The 26232-nt window shown below is 41.4% G+C and overlaps 2 protein-coding genes across 3 annotated transcripts in view; both read right to left on the reverse strand.

Annotated features, from left to right (window-relative positions):
* MRNIP (MRN complex interacting protein) overlaps positions 1-1918 on the reverse strand; it is a 4246-nt gene extending 2328 nt beyond the window's left edge. For both annotated transcript variants that reach the window (XM_085298033.1, XM_085298031.1), the window contains exons 1-3: positions 1813-1918; positions 1642-1701; positions 937-1034 (exon numbers count right to left, since the gene is read on the reverse strand). In XM_085298033.1, the coding sequence (XP_085154159.1) occupies positions 937-1034; positions 1642-1701; positions 1813-1872 (218 nt within the window). In that variant the 5' untranslated portion in view covers positions 1873-1918. The remainder of the gene's footprint in view (positions 1-936; positions 1035-1641; positions 1702-1812) is intronic.
* A 453-nt stretch (positions 1919-2371) lies between these two features.
* On the reverse strand, positions 2372-24283 carry TBC1D9B (TBC1 domain family member 9B; the record flags this gene model as incomplete). Its single annotated transcript, XM_085298120.1, has 21 exons — positions 2372-4884; positions 5662-5768; positions 6221-6268; positions 7388-7438; positions 7863-7934; positions 8088-8153; positions 8620-8860; positions 9647-9715; positions 10569-10667; positions 12565-12694; positions 13418-13703; positions 14398-14515; positions 15244-15458; positions 15837-15987; positions 16604-16765; positions 17284-17496; positions 17625-17832; positions 18670-18928; positions 19631-19859; positions 21455-21573; positions 24157-24283. Coding segments are annotated over 21 exons (3663 nt in total), but the record flags the coding sequence as incomplete, so codon positions are not given.
* Positions 24284-26232: the final 1949 nt, after the last annotated feature.

Consider the following 26232-nt stretch of genomic DNA (forward strand, 5'->3'; position numbering starts at 1 on the left):
ACAAAGGATCTGTTCAAAAGCAGATGTTAAATAAAAGTTTTGCAAAATGTATTACCCAAATACTTCAGAAAAATCTGGGTAGTTAGAGGGCAGCCTTCTTTCCTCCTACACACACAGAGTAGCAATTTTAAAGCTGCTAATCATGGAATGACAAATTATAAGCAATCGTCATAACAGGGATATAACCTCTTAGGACAACAGCTGCAAGTCACTAATTGTATCCTAATCAACAAGKAAAAGGGAAAGTATTTTCATAATGCCCTCAGAATAGTAATAGTGACTCTAYTTTACAAAGGAACAAAATCCAAGTTTTCTTCCCACACAAGGTTCATCTCTGAAGCACTCCGTATATACAACTAAGTTGTCTAACCAGTTTTGACAGACTTCTGAAGATAACCTTGAGTAAAAAGGAACCTGCACAGACAATCAGAGCAGTTCCAGATTAGGCACTTTGTAAACAGATTCAGGAGTGAAATAAACAGGAAAGCACTACCCAGATTTTCCAGCCCAGCAGTAACAACTTAGAGAGTATTTTCTCTGAGGATACTGGGATACCACCTGCACAGTTTGTCAGCCTGTAAGATGCATACCTCCAGAGTCAGCTCATCAAGCAGTAAACAAGGACTAATTAAAAAAAAATAAAAAAAAGAAGCCAAATCCTACTGCATATACTTTAATGGGTAAGGTCTAATCAACACACACTATTAATCAACTAAACTTATCTGAAAAAAATCTTAGTGAAAAAGAAACATGTAAGCATGCTAAACCCAACCAATAATTTGCTTCAAAGAGCTGATGACAAGACTGACACATTCCACGGTTTTACCAGGGGACAGAAAACCCTCCCTGTGAGCTTAGTTTAGGTAACAGACTCCCGATATGCAAACACATGCACTAACTGCAGCATATCAAAAGAAACAAACAGGTAAACTCTACCGAGATGTCCAACTAAGGGYTTCCTCTGCCTCACCCTGCAGTAAGTTTAATTTTTGGACATGGAGTCTGCAGTCCAGCCCAGACCCTTCRCCGTAAACCTGCAAAAACAGTGAAAACAAGGCCTAAGGAGCAGCCAAAAGGAAAGAGCAGGAAGCAAGGCAGTGAACTCCCCCACCTCAGGTAGTAATTCAAGTGCCTGCAAGAAYGAAGGCTTGTGCACGAGGTGGGGCCTGTGTCAACCTGCACAGGGCTAACTGCCACGCAGGGCTACCTGCTGAACGGAGGTACACACTCCACAGGGATGCCACTGAACACACAGCGCCCCACTGCCTCCGTGCAGGRCCCCCCATTGCAAAGGGCTCCCCACCACACAGAGCACCCCACAGCCGCTGGGCAGGGCTCCCCGCAGCCTCTGCACGGGGCATCCCACCCCATCGGGCTCCCAAGGGCCACAGCGCAGAGCTCCCCTCGGCCGCCACCACAGAGAGTTTCCCACCACCCCCACACAGGGCCCCTCACAGCCACCCCAAGGGCTTCCCACCACCACGTAGGGCTCCCCACCGCGCAGGGTCCCCACCGCACAGGACGCCCCGCGGCGCGGCGGGGGGGGGGGGTGTGTGTGTCAGGCCTGCAGCTGCCGCTGGCTGCAGCCCAAGCGCGGCGGTGAGGGCGAAGGGCCGCGGCGGCGGCTGGGGCCCCGCTCACCTTCTGCACCGCCTGCTTCTGCCCGCACACGGCGCAGCTCCACTTCCCGCTCCGCTTGGCCTAGGAGAGCACGCAGCGCGTCAGGCGCGGCCCCGGCCCCGGCCCCGGCCCCGGCCCCGGCCCCGGCCCCGGCCCCCGGCCCCCGGCCCCCGGCCCCCGGCCCGCACCGACCTGCTGCACCTGGAAGAGGCGGCAGCGGCAGCACCGCAGCGCCCAAAACCGTTGCGCCATGTTCCCATGGCAACGCGCGCCTTCCGGCCACGTGACCCCCCTCCAATCAGCGAGCGCGCCCCTCTAGCCGCCCGGTCCGCCCAGCGCCCAGCCCAAACACAGCAACCACCGCTGCAACCTCTTAAAAGATCAATAACCTGCCGAGGCAAACAGCGAGCGAAGACTTAATGCTATCGCTTAAAAAAAAAAAAAAGAAAAAGAAAAGAAAAAAAGGAAAGAAAGAAAAGGTTTGCATTTTGCAACGGTGGCTTAGCTATATCTTTATTAATAAGGGTAAAAGCAGCCTTCTTCCAGGAGGAAAAGCATTTCATACTTGCATCTGCACAATCCAGCTCTCATATGTGTCCYGAAGCTGCAGTCGTGCATATCATACAGAAAGAGAAATACGGAATAAAAGTGACYCCAGTAATACTAAGTCAGCTCTTTTAAATAACCGCTACGGACAGAGAACAAGGAACGTGCCATGAGCTCAGAGAAAAAAAGGGCAGTCAAGGTCGCCTAGAGGATTCTGGTTCATTTATTGAATACATGACAGATCAGACAGACAGTGTAAAATCACATGTATTATTTRTACTTTTAAAAAATTATAATAAATTACTGAATAATTAGTAAAAGCAGTTTTCCTAATGGTTGCTCTCCAGAGACACAGAACAGAGGAGGCAGAAGTAAGAAACACGTACCAGCTGTGAATACGTACAGAGACTGTCACAGAGAGGAATTAACACTGAACAGCACACCAAGTAGTGTTAAACAGGAACACGTGCCAGGTACGAGTCCCTCCCAGCCTTTGCACTGCACACGCCAGCCCAAAGCTGCAGCAAACCTTGCCTTCAGTGCAGGGTCTGCTCTAGCCGAGCCGTAACAGGGCTCTCGCTGCGGCCCCGCGATGCAGGCGCCTGTGTGCCGAGACGAACACATCCGTACGAGCAGGACTGGTCCTGCTTCCTGGGAGCGGACGTCCTACCACCAGCAGGTTAACTCTCAGTTTCTTCTGGTCTTCTGCTGATTTAAAAAGAGTGGTCACTCACTCTCCCAGTTATCTCATCTCTAACTGGAAAGAGATCTAGTCTTTTTAGGTTTCTTGTAATGGGCTGAGGGCTTTGAATTCTTCTTCTTTAGGTGTAAACGCCCACTGGTGTGTCGCAGTTTCTAAGAGAATGTCCATCGCTGGACTCTTTGTACAAGAGATGTTCAGAAAGGACACACTGAACAGCTGCAGGTGGCACACCACTCCTGCAAATCCTCCTGCCCCAAACATTTGCAAGGGCTGACTGCTGAGGGCTCTGGAAATCTAGATACATATGTTGATATTTAACTGATCACAGCATTCTTAGAGGTCTTTCTAAAAATTGGACCCATCATTAGTCAGCAAAAATGTACAATCAGCAAGAAACAATGAAATGTTTTCTGAACCGACAGCAAAGTCGAGCAGACTGGAGTGCCACTGCCCTGCAATGCTGAGGAGCCAATTCACACATTTCCAGTTTAGGAACGTACTCACTCATTGCAAGTGTCATGACCCTACTGATTGACCTCATATTCTGCACTGAAGTCAAGGAGCTTGTGGCTTCCCAGACAAACTAAAAACAATGGCATTCAAAGAATTAGAGAAGCAAAAGCTAGAAAACAAGGTTTGTCTGAAAACTGTCTCCTAAATGTTGGAGGAGAAAAAAAGTGATCATACACTATGAGAATGTCAAATCGTATCTGCGAGAAACCTGCAGATCTGAGAAACTTGTATTCAGATCTTACAGTGCTGGGAGCAGTGGGGCACATCTGCACTGTAGTTGCTGAGTCACAGAACAGCACTGAGGAACTAAACAAGACCATTTATAGGCCAGGGTCCTTCAAGCACTTAGATACACTGCATTAGCTCTCAGAGCAGCAGCCAAAAGTGAACATAGTTTCAAGCCAGGCTGCATCTGCTGCGCAAGTTACCCAGGAACCTACAGCAAACAAGGGCAGGCAAGGAACAGTCACTGTCTGAAATAAAACTTCATTAAAAAGAAAGATAGCAGAAGGCAGACATGCATAATTTATGGTGGTAATTCTACATGTCAGGGGCTATTGGGTTCTAATGGCTCTTGAGAATGCAATCTAATTCTTTCAGCCAAAATAGCCAAAAAAGCACCTACACAAAATAGTTACTGTCAGAAGCCCCTTATCCATTGGAATCTATTGTAATTGTGTAGTTACTGGTCTCCAGTTAAATAATAATAATAATAATAATAAAATCACAAAATACCAAACCATCAAACCTGCCATCTGCCATGTTACCTCCCTGCTTTACCTCACGAGACAATTACTGTTAACTTGAGCTCACCCTGACACAGAGGACAGTTCATAGTCACTGGATGAACTGAACTGCCTCTCTACCTTCTTTTGATCTTTGATCTTTTGGAGGATATTGACCTTTTTCTCAAAGTAGTTTACAAGGGCTGTCTCTGTCAGCATGGATGCTAAGATCTGCTCAAAGGAGATAGACCAGTCTGTATCAATGGTACTGCCATACCTGGCAGCTGAACTACCACCTTCACAGCCAACCAGGACTGTGTCATCTGCAATGTCTTCACACTGCAAGGAGCCTGTGCTGACCATGGAGTAGGAAGACATGGACATATCATCTTTGGTTTCATCATCTGATAGCAGCTGTAAAGGAGAGCCTTGTCCTTCCCCTGTCCCATCTCCCAGAGTTTGGTTCTCCTGCTGAGTTTTTCCAGGGTCAGCATCTCCAGGGGTTTTGTCCTCATGGTCAACTTGAGGTTGCTGCTCCACTGCTGAATTCTGACTTTGATCGAATGTTGGTGACTCCTCTTCACCCACAGGATCTTGGGTATTGTATGCTTTGCAGTCTTCAGACTTCTTCATGGGCCGATTGGAGAATTTTTTTCCAACCTCCCCAATTCGCAGAAGGAGACTGGCTACAGTGGCAATTGCATGATACAGCTCTTGCTCCACTGGGTCCTCACTGAACATGTTGTAAAGAGTCTTGCATAACTCTATGAATTGTTCCTTCGAAAGACAAAGACCAAAAATCATACATCAGACTGTACAACAACATTACAGTGCTGGATGAAGCAACGCAAGTATCTTGACTGACTCCTTTATTTGCCTCCCCACCAAGTGGGAACTTATTTACAGATTAAGAACAGTTCAAATTCAGGCAAACTGCTGTATCTGGGACAGAGGCTAAACTGAGACCCAGACGGCAATGTGATAAGCTTTTTTTTTTTTTTTTTTCCTTCTGACTGACACATAGAACACTAACACATTCACTTCTGCAAAAAACTGAGAGCTTCTGTCCTGCTACTCTTTTGTGGTCAGCTTCTAAGCATGTCCAAACTGGGATAATAAGCACCCATACAAGAAATTAGAGACAGAGAAGATAACTAGTCACCACTGTGACCTGCAACCACATTCTTCCCTCTTCACCAGCTAGCTGTACCTGGAGGCAATGCATAAACAAAAAAGCCTGACAACTTTGTATCACTGATGGGATATTTGAAACCCTGCTCTAGAAGGAAAGTGTAGATCATAGTTGTTTTAGGAAAAGGTAGTCTGGCAGGCAGAGAGTGTTAAATACATTTGCCTAGTAGAAACAAAGCAGTCTGACAGCCRGATACACATCCACTGAGGAATTCAGCAAAGTGTGTGGAATCAGGCACTACTAAAACTCATCAGACCAGTACAGCAGAGGAGGACTGAGCGTGCCGGCATAATGACTGCTACGTACTACTGAATTGTCCACTAAGCTGTAAGTCATCTAACTGGAAATCACTCACTTCTTACCTGGCTCATTTTGGGGAGATCCTTAATGGTTTCTTTCCTGGACTCTTTTTCTTTGGCCCACATTCTTAGGTAGTATCTATAGTCCTGTGGACTGGTACCTTTCTCCTCTGCAAGATAGTATCAAACCATTAGTGCCTGGTAGTTAGTGGTTTGAATCTTAAAAAGTGAATCCCACGTCAGGAGAAAACAGTCTGGGAAGCAAGTTTTAATGGTAATTTAGGAGAGGATCTGTGAAGACGGCTAATTTGCTAGTTTATTTGGCATGACTTAATAGCGCAAAAAATTTTACACTGCTGCATCAGCTTGACTTCTCATAAATGAATCCAGAGTTGTTAATTTGAAAATCACGACCGGTATGTTAAAGAGTCAGAGTAGTAAAGGCATAAAAGAGACCTTTTTCCTGGTTAACATCTCACTGTACTTTTGTCCACGAGGGACACTTTGAAAGGTTTCTTTGATATAGAGAAGAGACAATGAACAGTTGATACTATGAGAGAGACAAGACTAAAATGTGGTAATGTGGTAAAAAAGCCATATCTATTTATGATTATGAAATTACCTTTTTCTTGACAGCTCTCATTTTTCCTTCCTTTGTCTTCCTGCATTTCTAAAAACAATGGAATTATAAAAGAAACTTTAATATCCAGTTTTCAGCAACACAACACATCGAAAACATAAGACAACTCAGGCCCAAAGAAATACCACACAAGAATATGTTCAACAGAAGCTAGATCTCTCACTCCCACATTATGTTTGGAGGAATGAATAAGACAGTATGAAAGCAAGAGACTGACTGGATAAACTAGGAAAAAAAAGAAGCCACGCTGAACAAGCGAATRAAAAGTCAGTAGGAGGCAGAACACAAAGAGAAAGGCTGAAACAGACATAAAAGACAACTAAGCAACTTGATCACTTAGACACAAAATTCAGCAAGCCAAAACAAGATAAAAAGTGAAAAATAAAATAAAACAAAACCCACAAGGTGTGGCAGTGCACCAAGGCAGGCCTGTGACACAAGGATAGCTGATAAGAATCTACACTCACCATTATTCTTCAATTGAGTTGACGTTTTGGAAGCTATTTGTAGAGTCTAGCTTTAGAATTTCTCTTCTGGTTCCCTATACTGCCACTAGACTATATAGGAAGTCTTGGCTCATCTCAGACTGTTCAGCATCAAACAGAGCAAGTACTCCTTGTGCTTATTCACTCAGGTTTTTGGAGCATTATCCTAATCTGACCAAACATTTAGCACAAACAACATTTTGACCTTCTCCTATTTGACAATCCCTAAAATTGTGTTTTAACAAATACAGTAAATGAAAGTCTACTGACGTTTTTATAGTGCAGTGGCATGTATCTTTCTTTCARCTGGAAGACTGTGGAGGATGCATAATGATAACACAAGAACTATCTACCTGGACCAGTAAGCCTACCATCTCGCATACTCTGCTCTGAGCACGTTTTTCCACCCAGTCCCTAAAATGAGGCAAGTTCCACAAGGAGAGGCTCGACAAAACCTATTTTGACCAAGGTTGAAACATAGTAGGTAGAGCAAACCAGGCACTGAAAGATGTTTAATTGCTTATAGCATTTTGTTTACAGGGGAAATATCAGGAGAGAGGAGCAGTGGCAACAAATTCACAGTATTTAAATAGAGCATTCACGCTGGCAAATATTATCAGCGTTATGGCAGCGCTCAGTGTGCGCACATAACCCAGAGACTGACCTTGAGACTCACAGTGCAGGCAGAAATCCAGTTCTGAGACAAAAGGAGATACTGGAGCAGCAGAAAAAGGGGTTGAGGGGACAGTATCCCAGATAAAACAGAAGAAAGGGCCATACAGAGATAGACACAAAGGAGGAAACAAAAACAAGAAAAGAGACAATGAGACTTGCATGAAAACCCCAAATCAAAAGGGGAACAGGGACTGGTAAAAGCAGATACAGCACACTGCTCCTCCTCAGCAGTCTATGACTGTGCTTCAGAGCATGCTGTGTCCTGCATGAAAGGGGTGCTGAGCAGTTTAACTCCAAACTTCTTTCCCATCATGCAACAACAAAAGTCAACCCAAACACACTGGCAAATCTTAACATATTGCCACCAGGAGATCATGCCTTGTGAAATTACCATTCAAAGCACATGGATTTGTGCTGTAGCTYCTGCCTAAACTGAGAGGTAGGGATAGTAAATGTTGTATTACCTTCTGTTGTAACATCCTCTGTGAAATAACTTGTGGCCTCCAAAGCAGATTCTGTCTCCTCTGGGCTCAGAGCTGTACTTACAGAGAAAGAAATGAAAGATTTCTGAGTTAACTGAATGGCAGCATCACCCACTTCATTAGCAAAATTCATAAAGCATTCCTTTTCAATTGCGTGTTAGCACAGACCACGATCAGTGGTAGCAGAACACAGGAGCAACCACTCACCAGGAGGCAGATGCAGTTTGTAAAGTACTTTGAGTTTTTCAGTAAGGTCACCATGATACATCCCACCTGTGAGGAATTAAAAAAGAGTAAGAAAAATAGCACTTAGAATAAACAATCACCCTCTGCCCACAGGCTCAAAAACAGACTGAGTTTCCAGGCACTAACTGCAGGAGATCATGCCTTGTGAAATTACCATTCAAAGCATATGGATTTGTGCTGTTGCTCCTGCCTGAACTGAGAGGTAGGGATAATAAGTGTTGTAGTGCTTCCACACTAACTGCACACAGCTCTGTGCAGAAGTAGTAAAGAAATCCACAGCAAAGCTGCATCATGCTATTTTGCCTCCTATCCTCTCCTGAAATGGAAGACTGTCTAGAAAAAAGGCATCTTTTGTTCTTCCAGAAGCTTCCTGTAAGGCTGTCACCCTCCTCTCACAGCAGTGCAAATGCTGCAATCTCWTTTTAGTTCTGTGTTCAGAAAAGGACAGAAACATGTTTTGCAATACTCCATCATCTCCAGAAACACCACTTACTCATCCCTGTCACAAACTCCTTGAAGTTAATGAGAGAATCTCTGTTTTCATCCAGAAGCCGGAACAACCGCCCTGCTAGCACAGGGGTATGTGTGCCACAGGACCAGGGGGTCAAACTGATGAACAGGTCTTTGAACTGCTCCATGTCTATGCGATACTGCTCCAGGTAGGGCAAACTCTGATCTCGGCGGGCAGCTGCAGCACGATTATTTCCCCAGTAACAGCTCATCAGATATTTTGCCTTTGGAGGGAAAGGGTTAATAGGTCAGATTATATTATTGCACAACCACTTGCAAGAGTAGAGACTTTGTTATAACTCCAAAATAGCACTGAGTAGGCAGAGGAGAGACATTTCAGGATATACTGTTTATCTCCCCATTATTAACACTATTACTTCACTACAAAATAATATGAAATGAAAGAAGAGACAGGGATTTCATGAAAGTCATAAAGAATAATTTTAAATGAAAAATCCAAAAAGCATGATATTTGGTCTGAGAGAAATGAAATCCAGAGGCTTTACTGCAAAGAGTGCATGCAAATTTTGGAACTAAACTTCTCTTGCTGGTTCTATAGCACACTACAGCTGAGTTTATAGTGACTTTGGAAAAGGTAATTTGATAATATCTTTTTAAAAAACACATTCACTGGCAAACAGAGGCAAAATGCTTAAGTAATTTTGTGATAATTACAGAACAAGTCAATGGCAAATTTAAAAATAAAAATTAAGGTGCATTCGCTCCTAGCTCCTTATTCTAAGTGCTATGTGACGTTCTTTTCCATTGTCTCCAGGATCTCTTCCTGAGTATTACTCAAAAGCTGCAAATGTGTTTTGGCCATCTTTGCCAAAAGTAAAACTCAAATAATAAYGGAGCCAATCTCACTGACACTACACGTAACAGAGAACCACGTCTGTTTCTGATCGTTTGAATCAAGAATCAAAATACAGTCATTACTTCCTTTTGGCTCATTTTGGTATTTGTTCTCTTTGTGTCAGAACACATTCTTACCCACTCTAGCTTCTTACCTTGAACACTACATAGAGCTCTTCTAATTCTTCAATAGAGAAGCCAATGTCACTAGACACAGCTCGGACCTAGAGTTGAGGAGAAAATAAGAGCGAACAATTTATTTCAAAACTGCACAAATTCAGTATGACTTACTGAAAAATTGGTATAACAAAGGAGAGAAGAAAATAAGTGCAAGGAGATGTGACACAGGAGGAGAAAGAAAATGTAACATTCTGATATCTCCAATTGCTAGGGATTATAGGTCAGGAAGACAGTTTCTAGTCAAGCAGAAACTGCTGACATTTAGAACAGCTAATAAAAATTACTGAGCTTATTTCCTGTTTTTGCAAGCCTGAGAACAATACGTTGCCCCTTCTTTTTGTTTTTATCTTTGGATGTTTGACTCAGATGTATTGAAAAACAAGAGTGTAAGAAACAACTGGATGAGGTTCTCTCTTTAGGATATGAGATATTATAATAGATGTCGATACACCTCTTTGGCCCTGAACTTGTCTACAAAATACCCCAACATTCCAGCAAACTCTCTAAAAAGTAATTATCTGCCAGCTAGTTTTACTAAAATAYTGCAAGCGAAGTTTTACTCAAAAATTGCAGGTCTGTCACTGCCAGATRGTGAAGAATATCGCAAAGCTTGCAGGWTTTTTTTTTATTATTATTTTCCTCCATGCCAAATATCTCATTCMATCATGCCCTAGCGCTTTGATCCCATTTTTATTAGATGAATAAGAACTACATTAAGGAGGAAACTGAAAATCCGTTAATCTAGTCAGCCAGTAAATCMATTTTTCACATTATCTGCAGTTCTTTAAGTCACTTTAAACTGAGTTTGCTACAGGGTAAACTTCCTAAAGGCTTAAAGCAAAACATGTTACATTTAACATGCCATTTGGTAGCTCATTTAATCTGGGAGTCACATACCACACTCTTCTTGGCTGTATCCTCCAGGGACTGGATCACTTTCAGTCTTTGCTTAAAACGCATTTGTTCAATGTCATCTGCCTTCAGATTGCTAAATTTCTACAAGAAAAGGAGGATACCAGGTCAGCATCATCTGCTAAGGATAGAACAACCTATGTTCAATCACATGTTCTTTAGCAATTGTACACTCCCCTCAAAGATGATCTAAAACCACTAAAAGCCTTTCATCATTGGGGATAAGATGAGAAAGAAAGTTCCCATGCACCCCTGCCTTGCAAGAGAATTCGCTCAAAATTCGTACGAGAAATCCAACATCAGAAGTTTCTGAAGAATGCCAGAAAAAAGCTTCTGTCAGGAATGACAGAAATACAGATCCTGTACTGTAGCAGAGATAGGGATTAGACAACTTTTTGTTCCTTCCAGACATGTTTTTTCTGGAACTTACATGAGATACAGCTACAAACACCAAAGTAACAGGCTTTTCTTCTAATGAAGTAGGTCAAACAAGTAAGACAAATTTGCTGACATTCTTTTAAAAGAGAAACCACGAACAGTCAGAGGGGGCAGATCCCAAGAAAGAAACAAAACCCACCACCAATATGGCAGCTGCATGCCTATAAGCAGCTGGAAGGGGACACGATGAAGAACAGGAGATAAAAAAAAGAGAAATGAATCTACCTTTATTACAGTGGGAGAAGTGAGCTGTCAAATGCCAGCTGGCTTGTCTATATTATTTCTGTCACTGAAACACATCTTTCTTATGAGCAAAGAGCTTGTTCTCAATATGAATGATGAAGTACACCTCCACCAGTACTGAGGTATTTCAATGGCTCAGAACCCACYCTCAGTCATCTTGCTATTATTGTAGCACAAATCACAGAATAGGATTCCTGCAGATATGTACTGAGGCACTTCCATGTTTCTGCAGTATACGTCTCAGGAACTGTACTGTGAAATTCCTTCTCCATCTCCCTAGCACTGACAATTACAGAATTACAGAGAATCACACAATRGTTGAGGTTGGAAGGGGCCTCTGGAAATCATCTAGTCCAATGCCCCCTTGTCAAATAGTGTCACCTAGAGCACATTGCCCAGGATTATGTCTAGATGGCTTTTGAACATCTCCAAGGATGGAGACTCCACAGCCTCTCTGGGCAACCTGTTCCAGTGCTCTGTCACTCTCACAGTAAAAGTTTTTCCTCATATTCAGGTGGACCTTCCTGTGTTTCARTTTGTGCCTGCTGCCTCTTGTGCTATCGCTGGGCACAACTGAAAAGAGTCTGGGCCCATCCCCTTTACAGCCTCCCTTAGGATACTTATACACATTGACAAAATCTCCCCCCTCAGTCTTCTSTTCTCCAGCCTGAACAGTCCCAGCTCTCAGCCTTTCCTCACAGGAGAGATGCTCCAGTCCCTTCATCATCTTCATAGCCCTCTGCTGGACTTGCTCTAGTAGCTCCATGTCCCTTTTGTACTGGAGAGCCCAGAGCTGGATGTAGTACTCGAGATGCAGCCTCACCAATGCTGAGTAAAGGGAGGAGATCACCTTCCTCAACCTACTGGCAATGCTCTTCCTAATAATGGTATCTTCCAGGATACCATTGGCCTTCTTGGCCACAAGGGCACGTTGCTGGCTCATGGKCAACCTGTTATCTGTCARAACTAAGGACCTTTGCGGAGCTGCTTTCCAGCAGGTCAGCCTCCAGCCTGTACTGGTGCTCAAATACAAGCAGGWGTGGAGACCTCTGGCCTGTAGCTTTTACTAGTTTTCAGTTTTCATTTTAGTCTTCATTGGGATTGGAGAGACTCTTTGGAATCCACAACAGTCAGAAATGTTAGACTCTACTCATACCAAAAAGGAGAATTAATGGCTTGAACCTGCACTCCTTAAACATCTCAAACTGTGAACACTGCTCAGGTCCTGGTYGCATAAGAAGTACAAAACTGGGCTTAGAAAGCAAAAATCACTTTGGTAAAAACTAAGCCAGAACCGGACCTCATAGGATGTTTTGATGAGTTCAAAGATGTCTATTTCAAGTGGTGGGTCATCCCCACTTGTCAGTAAGGCATGCAAGTGGGGAATAGGTGGTGAGACGCTCTGTCTGTTAACTACATTGTCCAGATACCTGTAGGGAAAAAAACAGAACAGACACAGGATTCTGGAGTTAGCGTCAGGGAAAACAACATCCTAAACACTTAATTCCCAACTCCTTTATATCATTAATCTACACAGGCAGAAAAACTAAATTTTTCCCAGTTAACCTACAAGGGTATTCTCTGCCTCTTCTATACAGCTAATTTTCATTCTGTTTTTGGAATATCTCTTTTTAAAATTGGGCTTCAGGAAGTAAGTTGAAAATTCTTGTTGCACATGGAACGAATTCACATTTCAAACAAGAAAATCCTGCGTTTAGTTCACTGGGGGAATACTCGTTTGATGAGGTTTTATGTTTTCAGAGGGTAATTCCACCCAGGATTTGGTCCTGACAGTGGATCAGAATACTTTCGTGAATTTTGGATCCAACCCTTTGGATTTCAGATTCAAACTGAGCAGCAGGAATGCATCATGCCACAAAGCAAACAACTTTGAAACATGGGATTCCTCCATGCCTGAACCTGACCTGGCAATTCCTTTCAGCTATTGTAAAAGAAAAAGCCAATCTCTCTGSAGCACAAAAAGCTTAATGACAGGACAAGCATATCCTTCTAAAATTATATCTATGACCTGCTATGTAATGGAAATCAGAGGAACTCTGGAAAAAGCTCTCTTATTAGGTGGGAAAAAAAYGACAATTAAAAAGGGTGCCACTATCATTCAGTTTCTTATAAGTAAGAGCAATGAATGGTACCTGCCCAGAATAGTCATGGCTTCACCTTCATCACAACACTGTAACAACTTCTCCATGTTGGCATCAAGTATGGCCAATGACACCTGCAAGATAAACTTGATGCCCTCGTAGAAAAAACAGTCAACAATGACCACGGCACTCTCAAAGGGCATGACGCTGAGAAAGAGAGTGAGAAACCAGGAAAGAGATATGGTGGAAATCACTCCAAGGTCCTGCATCTTTTCTGACAGCTGTGGAAGATACTCTCGTGTAAGTTCTTCAAAGATGCCTTGGTCAACTAACGCACCTGGAAGAAGAAACAAAAACAATGGGAAAACTCACATTTCTTAGTACCAYGGTATTATGCCCAAATTAATCAATTATTAAATAAAGTAGTGCAAGTTACTTTATTTTCATATCAACCTCTTGACACCAGAGTTATAACTAACACATTTGTTTAGGTTCTTTTCCCTGTTCTTAATGAATATATAGAGAGGAATGCTACTACTAATTAGAGAGCATGCAGTTCAATCTCTCATTGATCTATGCATTTTCCCTGAAAGGAGGAGTTGACGATTACTGATCTTATGACATTCACATGAAACCAGACTCTCTTTTCCAGCCTGACTTTAAAAGTTCATGAAGTGGGACTTCCACAAACCTTTCTTCAGAGCCTATTCCAAAGATTTATTACATCATTCAGAAGGGTGAAAAATAACCCAATATTTTTATTTTAGTTTTGTCCTAACGCTGATGATTCTTCCTGCTACCAATTTTAGTACTGAATTTATCTTTCTTGTTAGGCTTGGTAGCTGGTAGTATCTCTTCCTGTGTCTCCATCATATACCTATACCTTTAGAGGATACCAACAGGTTCATGCTTCATTTTCTTTAAAATGCGTGACATTTAACTAATTCTGAAGAAACAAAACGTTTCTGAGCGATGCTGGTGGAACTGCAATTGAAAATTCAGGCTCCAGCATGAATTGGACAAAAACTCACCCACTACTCTTGTGTTGTAGTAATCTGGCAACATCCGCTCACACAAAGCCACCAGGAGCCAGAAAGCTTCTTCCTCATTGCAGTACAGCAGCAGTACCGATGTCACAATGTTCATGGCCTACGAGCCGGCACAGTGCAACACGCAGGCAGAGAAGAGAAATATGAGAGTCTTCACATTATATATCTGCTAAACTTGAAAAAGTATGATTACAGCTGTATAGTCCTGTGGGAGTGACAGTCAGATCTATTTCCAGTTTTTACTGGTATGTGAGTCACTGAGTGACCTTGAGTCAATCTACCTTCCTGTTTCTGTTCCTCTGTTTGAGACAGCAGGCAACACAACTACTTTTCGTCAAGCACTTTCATTAATAAATCTGATTGTATTTTGTTTTCAAAGTTTTCATAAAAAGCTGTTTAACAATTTCATTGTAACAGAACAACAGAATGAGAATGTCTAATACTAGAACAATAAAGAAAACAAATCTGAATTTCTATTGAGCTGTTTCACAAACCAATAACTGGATTCATTTCCAATATATTTACTATATGTATCATCATTTATTCAATTTGATTGTTTATATTAAAAAAATAGAAAATGTTTTTGTTGAACTAGGGAAGGAATAGAAAGGAAAACTAGTAAAAGATTGTGTCACTACTCTTTATAGAAATGTGCAGGATACTTAAATCCTGTATCCAAAGATCCTGCAACATCACCACATCTTTCCAACTCTCACACCACATGTACAGCATTGAGAAAAACCTTGACCTCAGCAAAAAACTTCGGAAGAATTTCAAGTCAGGCATGGTCACAGTGTAGGGCTAACCAGTCTGAGACTACTTTCTTACCTGACAGTACCCAATTGTTGGATTCCTGAATGCATAAGCTGTTAAGACTCTCCTGAGGGCAGCAATTCCCAACTCATTCTGGAAGGCAGGATGTTCTGGCATGGAACGGTGCAGATCTCTCTCAATTTCCTCTGTAGCAAGATTGTATTTTCCCATTGACTTTTCCACAAGATCTGCATAGTATCCAGGATGAGTGACCATCTCATTCCAAGCCCCTGTAATGACACATACTGTTTCACTTCTTGAGCTTTAGAATACAGACTTTATGTCCACAGTTTCAGSAAAGAGGGAGCCAGGAAGCACTTACAAGAATTCAACAAATTACAAGCAGACATGAAAGTATAGGAACAAACTCATTGTTATACCATCAGCCTAGGCCCCAAATACTGAAATCCAGACAACTACAGCTATGCTCATATATAGGTCACCTCAGAACAGCAATCACTGCTTTTTGTGCAAAACCTCCCTGAGGCATCATTCAGATGGGAGTTAATTTCTTCCTCTGAAATGAGCTATGATTTATACCTTTTCCTCTGAGAAGTGCAGAAAGCTTACTACTGCTAGCTGCCAAAATATCCAGTACAATATCCCACCTGAGAAAAGGAGCCACAGCTCTCCTCGAAGATTCTCTGGGATTCCTTTTTGCACCAGCTCCCTAGTCTTGGCTGTGCGATACATACACATCCCTCGCCCATATTCAAAGAAATGAATGTTCCAAGACTCTTCCTTCATCTTCTCCTTTGCCTTCACAGGAACAAATATGTCCATTTTAGGAGATTAAAACATTTTTCTGTTTGTAGGACAGGTAGTTTCAGTGTGCTCAGGCATATGCTTCACAAAAGAAATGCACTGTGACATTTAAAGGCTTTATTCTTCCTACTGCGTGAAAGGATGCATGCTAAACTACACTGCTGTTCTGAATCACTTCTGACCTGCTTAAAATCAAGTCTTTCAAGTGGTAATATGGGCTGTGCAATGACATCATACTTCACCAATCTCTACATAAATACAAACAGAACTATAGTCCAAGATGATTTTTAACTAGGATGAAAAGATATTAGTTTCCCGCTTATTTGATCTAAAGAAAAGTAGTTCTTCACAGACATGAATTTGCATCCCACAAGCACAGTAATACTAATTTCTCAGCTCAAGTATCTCAGGCATTCCACTGCTGAAAAGTAAGTTAATGTTCAGGTTACACCTATGCAGCTCTATTGCTGTGGCAAACACAGCAGTGATACTACAGGTGTGACAGGATCTGGTAAGAAAGTGCATTTTAAGAGTCTTAGAGTAGGGCAGGAAGTCTGCTACCTATTTCAAACTATTATCATTAATTGCTTTAAATTAAAATATTACTTACCCCTTTGGGTCCCAAGAGTTCCTCAGAATTTCTTCTGAAGAGTTTGAGTAGCCCCTGTGAGGCTGTTGGCACTTCCCCTGCGCAGAAGTTGACAGGTCGGTTGTTCAGAGCWGATGTTGGGCTAACTACAAGTGCGCTGCTGGAAGGCAACTCTGGCACTTCCTGGAAAACACAGATATTTACTGTGATAAAAAATGTAATGCACTTCTATTGCTGCACAATTAGTCATACACAGCATATCTGTCAAAAGCCAGATTGGACACTGCTATGCTAGTAAAGCATAGGTAGCAACAATTTCGGCTTTTCCCTGATACTTTATTCACATCGTTGAAGAATTAGCCTAGTATTTAAGCCTCTTTCATTGACTTTCAAGACAACTTATGCTACTATTAGCAGTGAATTAACAGGACATGTACTTCAACACCCTTCAGTCAGTTCAAGATTGTACGCAAACGTAAGCAGTGATCCCACTATGCAAATTATCCTCTAGGGAAAAACGGCAAAGCAACCAAGCTAACAAATAACAGAATGAGACACAAAGCATCTGAACTCATCCAGCCTCCACCCTCTGTTAATGCTCCAACAAAGAGATATTGCTTGTTGGCGCGCACACACACACACTGTAAGGTACATGGCTTTCAGAAAGTGCCAAATGCTCCTCCCACCTATTTTCTTAGTACCTCACATCCAGGATCACCAAAATTCCACTTCCATTCTCTGTCACTGACACATGGTTTCTTGGATGGTGTTCTCTGCAAGAAATCAGAGATCCTCTGCACCAAGAAATCTCGGTCCTTCAGATTGGCAAAGAAGAAAGTCATTTTACTTCTAGTGCTGATGGACAGAGGGCTCGGCAAGACACTGGAACTATCTGCTTTCTCAACAATTGTCACCTAGAAGACAGATACAAGAGCCACTAGAATCTAGCAGATTCTCCATCATCAAGTATCACACAAAGGCTAGAAACACATAAAAGATGAAAAAAGACTGTAGTCTCAGTACAAAACTAAGAGATTCTCACCTCCCTGAGAGGAATGATGAGATGACAGGCCTCCTCTGCCTTACTGGCAAAGCAGATGTAATTGTTGGAAACAAACATCTGGCCAGGAATGTGCATCTTGTTGAACGGTGTCCACAAGGTACAGTCTGTATGTCCATCCAGGCACTCATCCTTGGGCAGCCGGAAAGTGGCACGATAGCATTCATTTTTGGCTCGAGCATCTAGGTCTCTGGGGAAAAGTAAAGAGTAAACCTCACACACAGTTTATTTCCAACTTGAAAAATCTACCCAAATACTAACACAACCGTTCACTCCAACTACAACATTCCGACCAAGCTGTGCATTCTTTACTATTAATTTCTGTAACTGAGATGCCATCCCCTATCTGGCTTCTCTTTCAGCCTTCAAATTTCAGACATGCTTAACTGGCAAGGCAGGTCCTGCAACATAAGACAAAATACACAAGTGCATCTCAGAACAGGAAACTGAAATGTTACATCAGATTCCTAAACTGTAGAGAACAGTCMACAGGAAAAGGATTTATTGCAATACATATGTATATTATTTTTGATAAATCTTCAGCTTCAGACAAAGAGGTCAACGTCTCTTTCTSCTTTCACACATTTTTCTACAGAATTTTCAACACATTCTGCTTGAAAATGCCTTTTGACAGTCTCAGGCCATATCTTCATGCATGAGAAAGATAGGAGGATGTATGTGAATGCAATACCACTTGGGGAAGGAAAAAAAGAATAAGCAGAGGGTTAGAGACTGAAATAAGTGATACAGCCCCTTAAGTGAGAAAGCCCCAATTCTGACTGGGGCAACTGGGAGCTACGAAATGTATTATTTATCATCTAGGCCAATCCCTCTGCTCAAGCAGGGCTACCTAGAGCATGTTACATCCGCACAGCTTTTGAATATCACTAAGGATTGAGACTCCACAGCCTCTCTGGGCAACCTGTTCCAGCGCTCTGTCACCCTCACAGTAAAGAAGTTTTTCCTCATGTTCAGACAGACCTTCCCTTCTTCTCTGTTCTTTGTTCTCACCACTGGAAACACACACCTTTTTAGTGCAGAGATGTTCTTAAGAGGCTTCCTGGGCTTTGGAAGGGATTTGTCCTCTAGGAAGCTCTCATTATCCAACAGCTGCCGCATAGCAATGTTTGCCAACTGCTCCATCAGCTTGAAGGTCTCATTGATATTGAGGAACATGGAAAAATAAAGCTCACTGTCCCTTGTGCTCACTTTAATACACTCAGGAAATAACAGTGTAGCATTTTTTTCTAGCTGGGTTACATCCACCCATTGGATCACCAGTGTCACTGGGAAAAAAAGGTCAAAGAAACTGTTATTAAATTTGAAGCAAAACAAGCAAGAAGCCCAAGCAGCAATGAGGTAGCAGTATTTTTCCCCTTATATAACGACAATATTTTTCTTCATACTTACACTGGGTTTTCCAGAAACACTTGGGAATAATCTTTGGGGTAACTGGACTAGAAAGAATGAAGTTCCAAAAGGAATATCTCCCAGCCAGTAAATGCTTTCAGCTACATTTATCCGAATGTTCATTCTGTCTTTCTTGCAAGTTAGCTTTGAATCAAACAGTTCAGGTTTTGGAAATACTGGGCAAGTGTGTGCCAAACAACATCCCAAACAAGAATATTGCTTGGTTCTTTAATTTAGGGGAAGTAAAACTTTCAGGCGTACTTGTATAACTCAAGAATCTAAACCACATTTTCAAAAATGACTCAGGCATTTAGCCTAGGTTTCACTAAATCATCTTGAGTTTCAAGATCTGATGAGAGAGCTTTGACTTGCAAGTCATATAAGCACTTTTCAAGATTTTACAAAGAATCTCAAGGAAGCTAGATAATAAGGACTGATCTACAGATTATGTACTGGAACTTAAAGCATTCCTAAAGGGGAAAAAAACGAACAGCTTAAAAAAAGTCCACATGAAAGATCAACCACATCAAAAAGACAATGGAAAATGGCAGATGAAGGAGTAGCCCRCTGTAACTCACCCTCTTTGCCCAGCAGGAAGGAGTAGAAACAGAGGTGATTGACAGTGAGATACAGCCAGCCCTGCCTGGGTACCCGTCCCTTCCAGTAGCTGCAAGAATAGTAATTGACCAATTTCTCCACCTCAGGCATCCCAAACTGCTTCCGCATCTTCAGTTCAGCCTCTTTGAATTTACCTGGATCCTCTTCACTCTGAGGCTGCTGGTTCTTGTTCTCTTCAGCAATAATTCCCTGTAGGAACATGACAGAGAGATAAGAAATGGAAGGGAATATGCCCGCTAACAGAAGTAATATACAGGAAAAGGTCACAGAGGCAAACCTGAAGACAGAAAGAAGAAACATCTCAGGGCAGTTATCCTTTCTTCTGTCAGGTTAGAAAAACTGTAAAGACACTTTGAAAGGGCAGTGAGATWATCTAGAAGCCTGCTAGTTGATCTGCTCCTAAACACATGCAGCTAGGGTTCATGTTTAACATTTGACYGAGTTTCTCACAGCTGGTCTGGTAACACTCTGTATGCCCTGAAGGGAGAACTGAAGTCTACTTTTACTTGTCACTAAGCTTCTTCAACAGGAAGATGATCATTTGCCAGGAAGTGCAGAACTCTGCAGTCTGACAGATCTCAACTGACCAGAAGGAAAAACAAATGACCACAGWATCTCTCTTTCCCTCACACACACACACACACACAAAGAATCTGATAGGATTACTGGGAAAGGAAAGTTTCTCAGAGCCACAGTCATGACTGCTGATCTTGTATTTTCTCTATATTATGGTATAGCCACTCATATTTGTGGTGTTTTAGATATTGGGAAAAAAACAGCAGTAACATTAAAAACAGTTACTGTTCAGTTACCCAGCAATAGTAGTTTGATTTAGAGGAGGAAGGCAGCTGCAATTTTGATAAGTACACTTTCAGAGGTCTTCCAGTTACACACCTTTGATAAGATAAGAACAGTTCATGTCAACATTCTGGCAGTTGTGTATTTCTTAGTAAGTAAAGTTTTATTCCTGTTCCCATTTTCTTAAATAGTCAAATTAAACAAATAATATCCAGAAAAAGAGGCTGCCTGGTAGTACTGATGGCCAAACCAGTACACAAACCAAGGCCTGCCTTTCAAGCTGCCCAGTTTGTTATCTTKATAATACATCTATCTAGAGGAAAGCCCAAACCGCTTGCAACAGTTTCAAATCCAGCTTATTGAGTCCACTTTATACAAGGTTTTAGAAGCAGATGTACAAGTGTAATTGTAGCTTCAAATTGCTACTGTYCCATAAAAAAAATACATAAAGGTTTCTATCCTGGAGAATCTGTTGTGAATCTGGAGTGTGTTAAATACACAATGAACAGAAACCCTTGTCTGTGTCTGAATTAGAACTCTGTGGAAGTTAGGATACAATTCCTTTACAACCTGGATGGCTTCTAGACCACTATGGCAGTGCAAGTACATTGCTTGCGAACTAGAACTACCTCTCCTAGATTTATTGCTAGATCAACCCTAATACAACATTTTCTCTGTGTCAAAGATATAATTTGCATGGATTTCAGAGAAGCATTACATTTTAACGAGTTACCATGCTAAGCAGGTTGTTCTTTGAGATTTACTTCTCATAATCATTTGTCCTGTGTGATGGCCATGATGTGACACTAATAATACTGTATATACTTCAYGACAATTCCAAATGAATATACGCCTGAAAAGGGAGCAGAGAGAAGTTTTGCTATGGAGCTCTTGCTCCCTTCCTCCCAAGGGTAAAAAAAATCTTAATACCACCTCCCCATTCTTTCTCAGGATCTGGAAGTCCTTCGGAGAAACATGTCCCTTACATGTATCTTGCCCTTCACAAATGTCGTGATATCTTCCTCGTTCTCAAAGATGGAGAGAGTCTGCAGCAAGTTATTCTCCAGCCATTCCCAATGCTTCGTGATCTCTTTACGAGATGATCCTAGTTAAGGAGAAGAAAGAGAAAAGGGAGAGCAAAGAAAAAAAAGAAATCAGAACAAGCTTTTTTTTCCCGTGGGCAGGAGCAGGAAATTAATAAATACAACTACCAAATATTCATCAGGACACAAATGCAACAAGTGTACACACGTCAAGGATATTTTATGTACTGTAACACTATGATTTTAATGAAATGTCTCTATTGGTACTGAAGATAACCAGCGCACTACCAACTAACAGATCATCCTATTTGCCAGGATGCAGCAAGTACAGTTTTTTTCCAGACAATAAGAATTCTTATCTTCCAGATAAGAAGAATTCTTTTAATTCCTGGATATTTTAGAATAAAAATAATGAACTTGCAGAAGAACCTTGAAGTTTCAGACTAACTGAAATTCTTTTATACCTACAGAGAGGTTCCATTTTCTGCATGCAATAGTCTGCAGAGAGCATACAATTCCAAAACAAAAAGAAAACAAAACATTCACATATCAGAGACTATGTTGTTTGCCTTCTTAAAAAAAAAAAAAAAAAAAAAAAAAAAANAAACCTTATACTGAAATCTTCTTTAACCATGCAGCCCACAAGAACACACAAAGGAAAAGCTTCATGGTATAACCAATTTAAGGAACTCGTTTAAAAAGTTGTCTCAGCTAACAACTTTTGTTCTCCTCATTATTTCAGAAATCTGTGTTTACTAAAAGATTCCTTCCTTTCCACTAATGACTATCATTATATTCTCTTGAAGGCAGAAAAAATAGACAGGAAAAAAGCAATTGAATTTTGTAAGCAAGATAATAAACATCATTAAAACCAGACAAAAACAAAGCCGTTCAGAGGCTAGTTTAAGAYATTTGTAAGTTTCTATCTCTGCCAAATTCCAGTATTCAACTTCTGAAGTTTCATACAAAAGCAATGRGATATCCAAAAATGTGATCTTGAATACTTCCAGTTAGCAACAGAATCCCTCCCATTATTCAGTTAATGAGACAAAGTAAGTTGTCTCATTTCAAAGAATTACAGGGCTATGTATTTGAGTTTCTGCATACAAACCAATGGCTTAGCTAACCAATGGATTAGCCAACAAATATCTTTCTTTTGCCTCTGTGTATAAGCTTACTTGAAGCCTATTCTAGCCACCCGACAATGTTTTTGAAGCATAAATGATGTTGAATAACGTTAAATGGCTTATTGTAGAGGCACTGAAGTATCAGAGGATGCTTTGACCTTGGAAAACACAGGTCTAGCAGCAGTGGCAGGGGGATAAATCCTGTTTTCTGGTTTGTTCCATGAACTGTACTTCTTGCCAAGTGACAGCAGACAAACAGTGGCAGCAGACAAATTGGTAAAAGGAGTCAAGCTTCAGTAATTGAGGACATTCTATGAACAACACTAGAATCACATAYGCAAAGGAATAAAACTGCGATTTCTACAAAGACAGTTGTAAGAATGAAGTGCTAAAGATGGAAGCTGCAGCTATAAACAGAACTCTGCCTGCTAGTATTTACACATGATAAAACTGCAAATACATTACATGCATTTTTTTGAACTACAGAACCATACACACTTTATATCACTTTAACATCGATATTTTGCTTTGACAGTCAACTCAGCACATGATATGATTAAAAAAATTCTTTGGATGAAGATATATCTATTTTAGTATAATGTGTTGAACTCCATACAGTTGCTATACATCTCATCTCACTCTACCATGCTGCATTACTTAAAAGTAACCAGAATATTGAAGATACCAACTAAGCCACTGTTGAAATTGTACAAATACACCACATTCCTTGAATGTCAAGATAATACAAGAATTAAATTTGCATTGTATGTGGCCACTGAACATTTCTATTCAATTTCTTGCCTGCCATTTTATTTTCCTGCTTTTGTCYTCTCTTCCTCAAAAGGAAAATTGAGTTTCTGTGAAACACACAGAAGTTTCTAAACTTCTCTCCTGCAGCATTTAAGTAGCTCTGCAAGGGAGAATATTGTGTTGGTTGCCTGGGGACAAGATGGGAACAGGGAAAACAAGACATCAGCATCTGTGGGCTTAGGAAATGATTACTTCCTGCTCAAATTTTACTTCTGAGCACAAAGTGAGAAGTAGAGATTCTTACTCTATACCAAGTCAGTCTAACAAATAATGCCTGAAGATATTTCTTCAGCAATCAGTAAGAGTTAAAGCCTTAATCCAAATTCACTGCCAGATATTAGAAGGTTGTACACAACACAGCAATCTTTGTCATCCCAATTTTAGTCTCTGATTTACCTCACTTTGACCCTGCAAACACACCTATCCCTCGGAAGAAAGAATTTCTAACATCTGCAGTAATTTAAGCTCTTACGGAGTCTAAAGTTCATAATCTACAGTTTGAACAATATTTRGAAGTTCTGTCATTGTTGCCACCTTGTGCTTCCCCAATCAAACACTGAAGCAAGGTGCACTGCCTCACCAGAAGCCCTGGGAAGTTTCMCAAGGAGTCACAGAATACCTCTAAGCGGGATAACTGTTCATTAGAAGAAAACAGAAAACACGATAACACAAACTCAGACCCTTAACAAGAATCACATCAATACCTACCACATGCTACTGCCCAATACACTTGAGAGTCCTGAGTCTGGTGCAGAATACGGTATGGGGCAACTCTGGCACTGGAATCCAAAACCACRTCTAGTGTTCCCACAAGAAGGCCTAGGAAGCAAAGATTTAAAAATTAATACAACGCAATACCAAATCAAGGAATTGAGTTAAGCAAAAAAAAATGGCATCGACTCAACAGAAAAATACCGAGGGTCATATTATGTACCCCGTGATGCAAGAACAATGGTGCCTGGTCTGGAAAATGGAGACATACATGTAGTTATTYGCAAGAAAGCTACCTATAAACTGGCTATAGTCAATCCTACTGCTAATGACCAAAATTTAGATTGCAATTAAATGTCTTCTAAATCTCATTTATAATCCACTGCTTTCCTAGGAGAGTTCTGTAATAGAAGTGAAATGTATTTTTCTCTGAGAGATCTGGACATATTGGAGATGCAGTTAAAGTGGGAAGTGTTCAAATTAACTTTATCTGAAAGCCATACAAAATGCTCTTTAGAGCAGAGCTTTGTCCCCAGCATGGAGGTTATTCCCATAAGCCTCTAATGTCTTTTATCACTGTATCTAAATGATTGTAACATGAATATGAAGTCTTGAGAGCTTCCATCCTTCTGTTACTAACAGCATAGAGAATTTTCAATGCTCTATCTTTCAGCACCCCCCATGCAAACAGTACATAAGATAACTCATCCAAAATGGAATCAGATAGTTGTAGAGAAGTTGGCACACCCAGGCCTCAATATATTCTTGTAAGTAATAACAGATAACAAACAACAACAACAACAAAAAGAGAGAACCAAAACTTGATAATGAAGAAGTAAAAAAAAAAAAAAATTTTGATATTACATTAAATAAAAAGGCAGACACTCCCAGAACTACTTAATGACAGCCACCAGATCTCGTAAAGCAAATCCATTTATTTCTATGGTTAAATCTATTTACTAGCTAATCCAAATATTTAGGATGATACTTTGCTCTGTTATTCTAGATAATGTATTACGAACACYTTTACTACAAATTAATTTTGCAACAGCTTCATGTTTTTAATGTTCTCTAACATTAGAACTTGGGGAGGAAGCATGGTTGCTACTCTGGACTGGTGCTCAGGAGTGAGCAGGCTCAATTCCCAGCTTGCTTGTCTGCTTATGCTTTGGCCCAGTCTGAGCAAATTATTCTTATCTGCACCTCATTTATTACCTGAAGGAAACATGCTTTTTCCTCTGCTTTATCTCTCTCGGCTACCAACTTGCAGTTAACAGATATGACTGAACCTAACTTCAAGAGAACAGCAAGATCACCCACGGGATGTCCTCACAGGGTTTGGCTGCCCCTAAACAAAAGCGTGTGTCCAGTACAACAGAATCTCCGTTATGGCTACAAATTTCTTCAATATGGTTGTAGACAGAATACAGACTAAACATCATTCTGATTACTTTCCATAACAATATCTAATATGTCACACATTGACATACAAACCAGAAAAAAAGACAAGCTTCAGAAACTGAGCATGACACCATGCAAACATCCACCCAGCCTGGCTGTATGTTCTTCTAACTCGAAAACGTTAACTCTCCTAACTCTGAGCTGCTGCCCTGCAGTCGTACAGCTCCCTTAGGGAGGCCACGTGGCTTTAAACGCACAGGGGCTCTACGGAAGACTTGCCCATCGAGTTAAACGTTTGCTCGAGAACCAAACCGGCTCAAAGCTTCTGTCACTTGACAAYAGTTCACTTTACATGTTTAATCTTCCAGAAGAGCATCAGGTGCCACTTTTGTTTTTTTTTCCTTTAAAAACCTGGGACACTGCAGAAGACAGTTATATATTTACGAGCACAATAACCCAAGCCGTGTAAAACGGCACACTTCAAAAATAATTTTAAATATCGTGAGAAGAAGAGCCGCGATGACGCCGTGCACAGGGCCAACACACAAACGCGGCTGCTCGCAGGCCAAGCCAGCGGGCGCGTCTGGCGGCTCTCGGGCCGGGGCGCCCGTGCGGGCCCCGCTCACGCGGAATTTCCGTCCCGCAGGTTCCCGCCCGCCGCCGCCGCCGCGC

The sequence above is a fragment of the Rhea americana genome, unplaced genomic scaffold (genome assembly GCF_003343005.1).
Source record: "Rhea americana isolate MKP2758 unplaced genomic scaffold, rheAme1 scaffold_135, whole genome shotgun sequence".
In the NCBI taxonomy this organism is placed as follows: Eukaryota; Metazoa; Chordata; class Aves; order Rheiformes; family Rheidae; genus Rhea; species Rhea americana.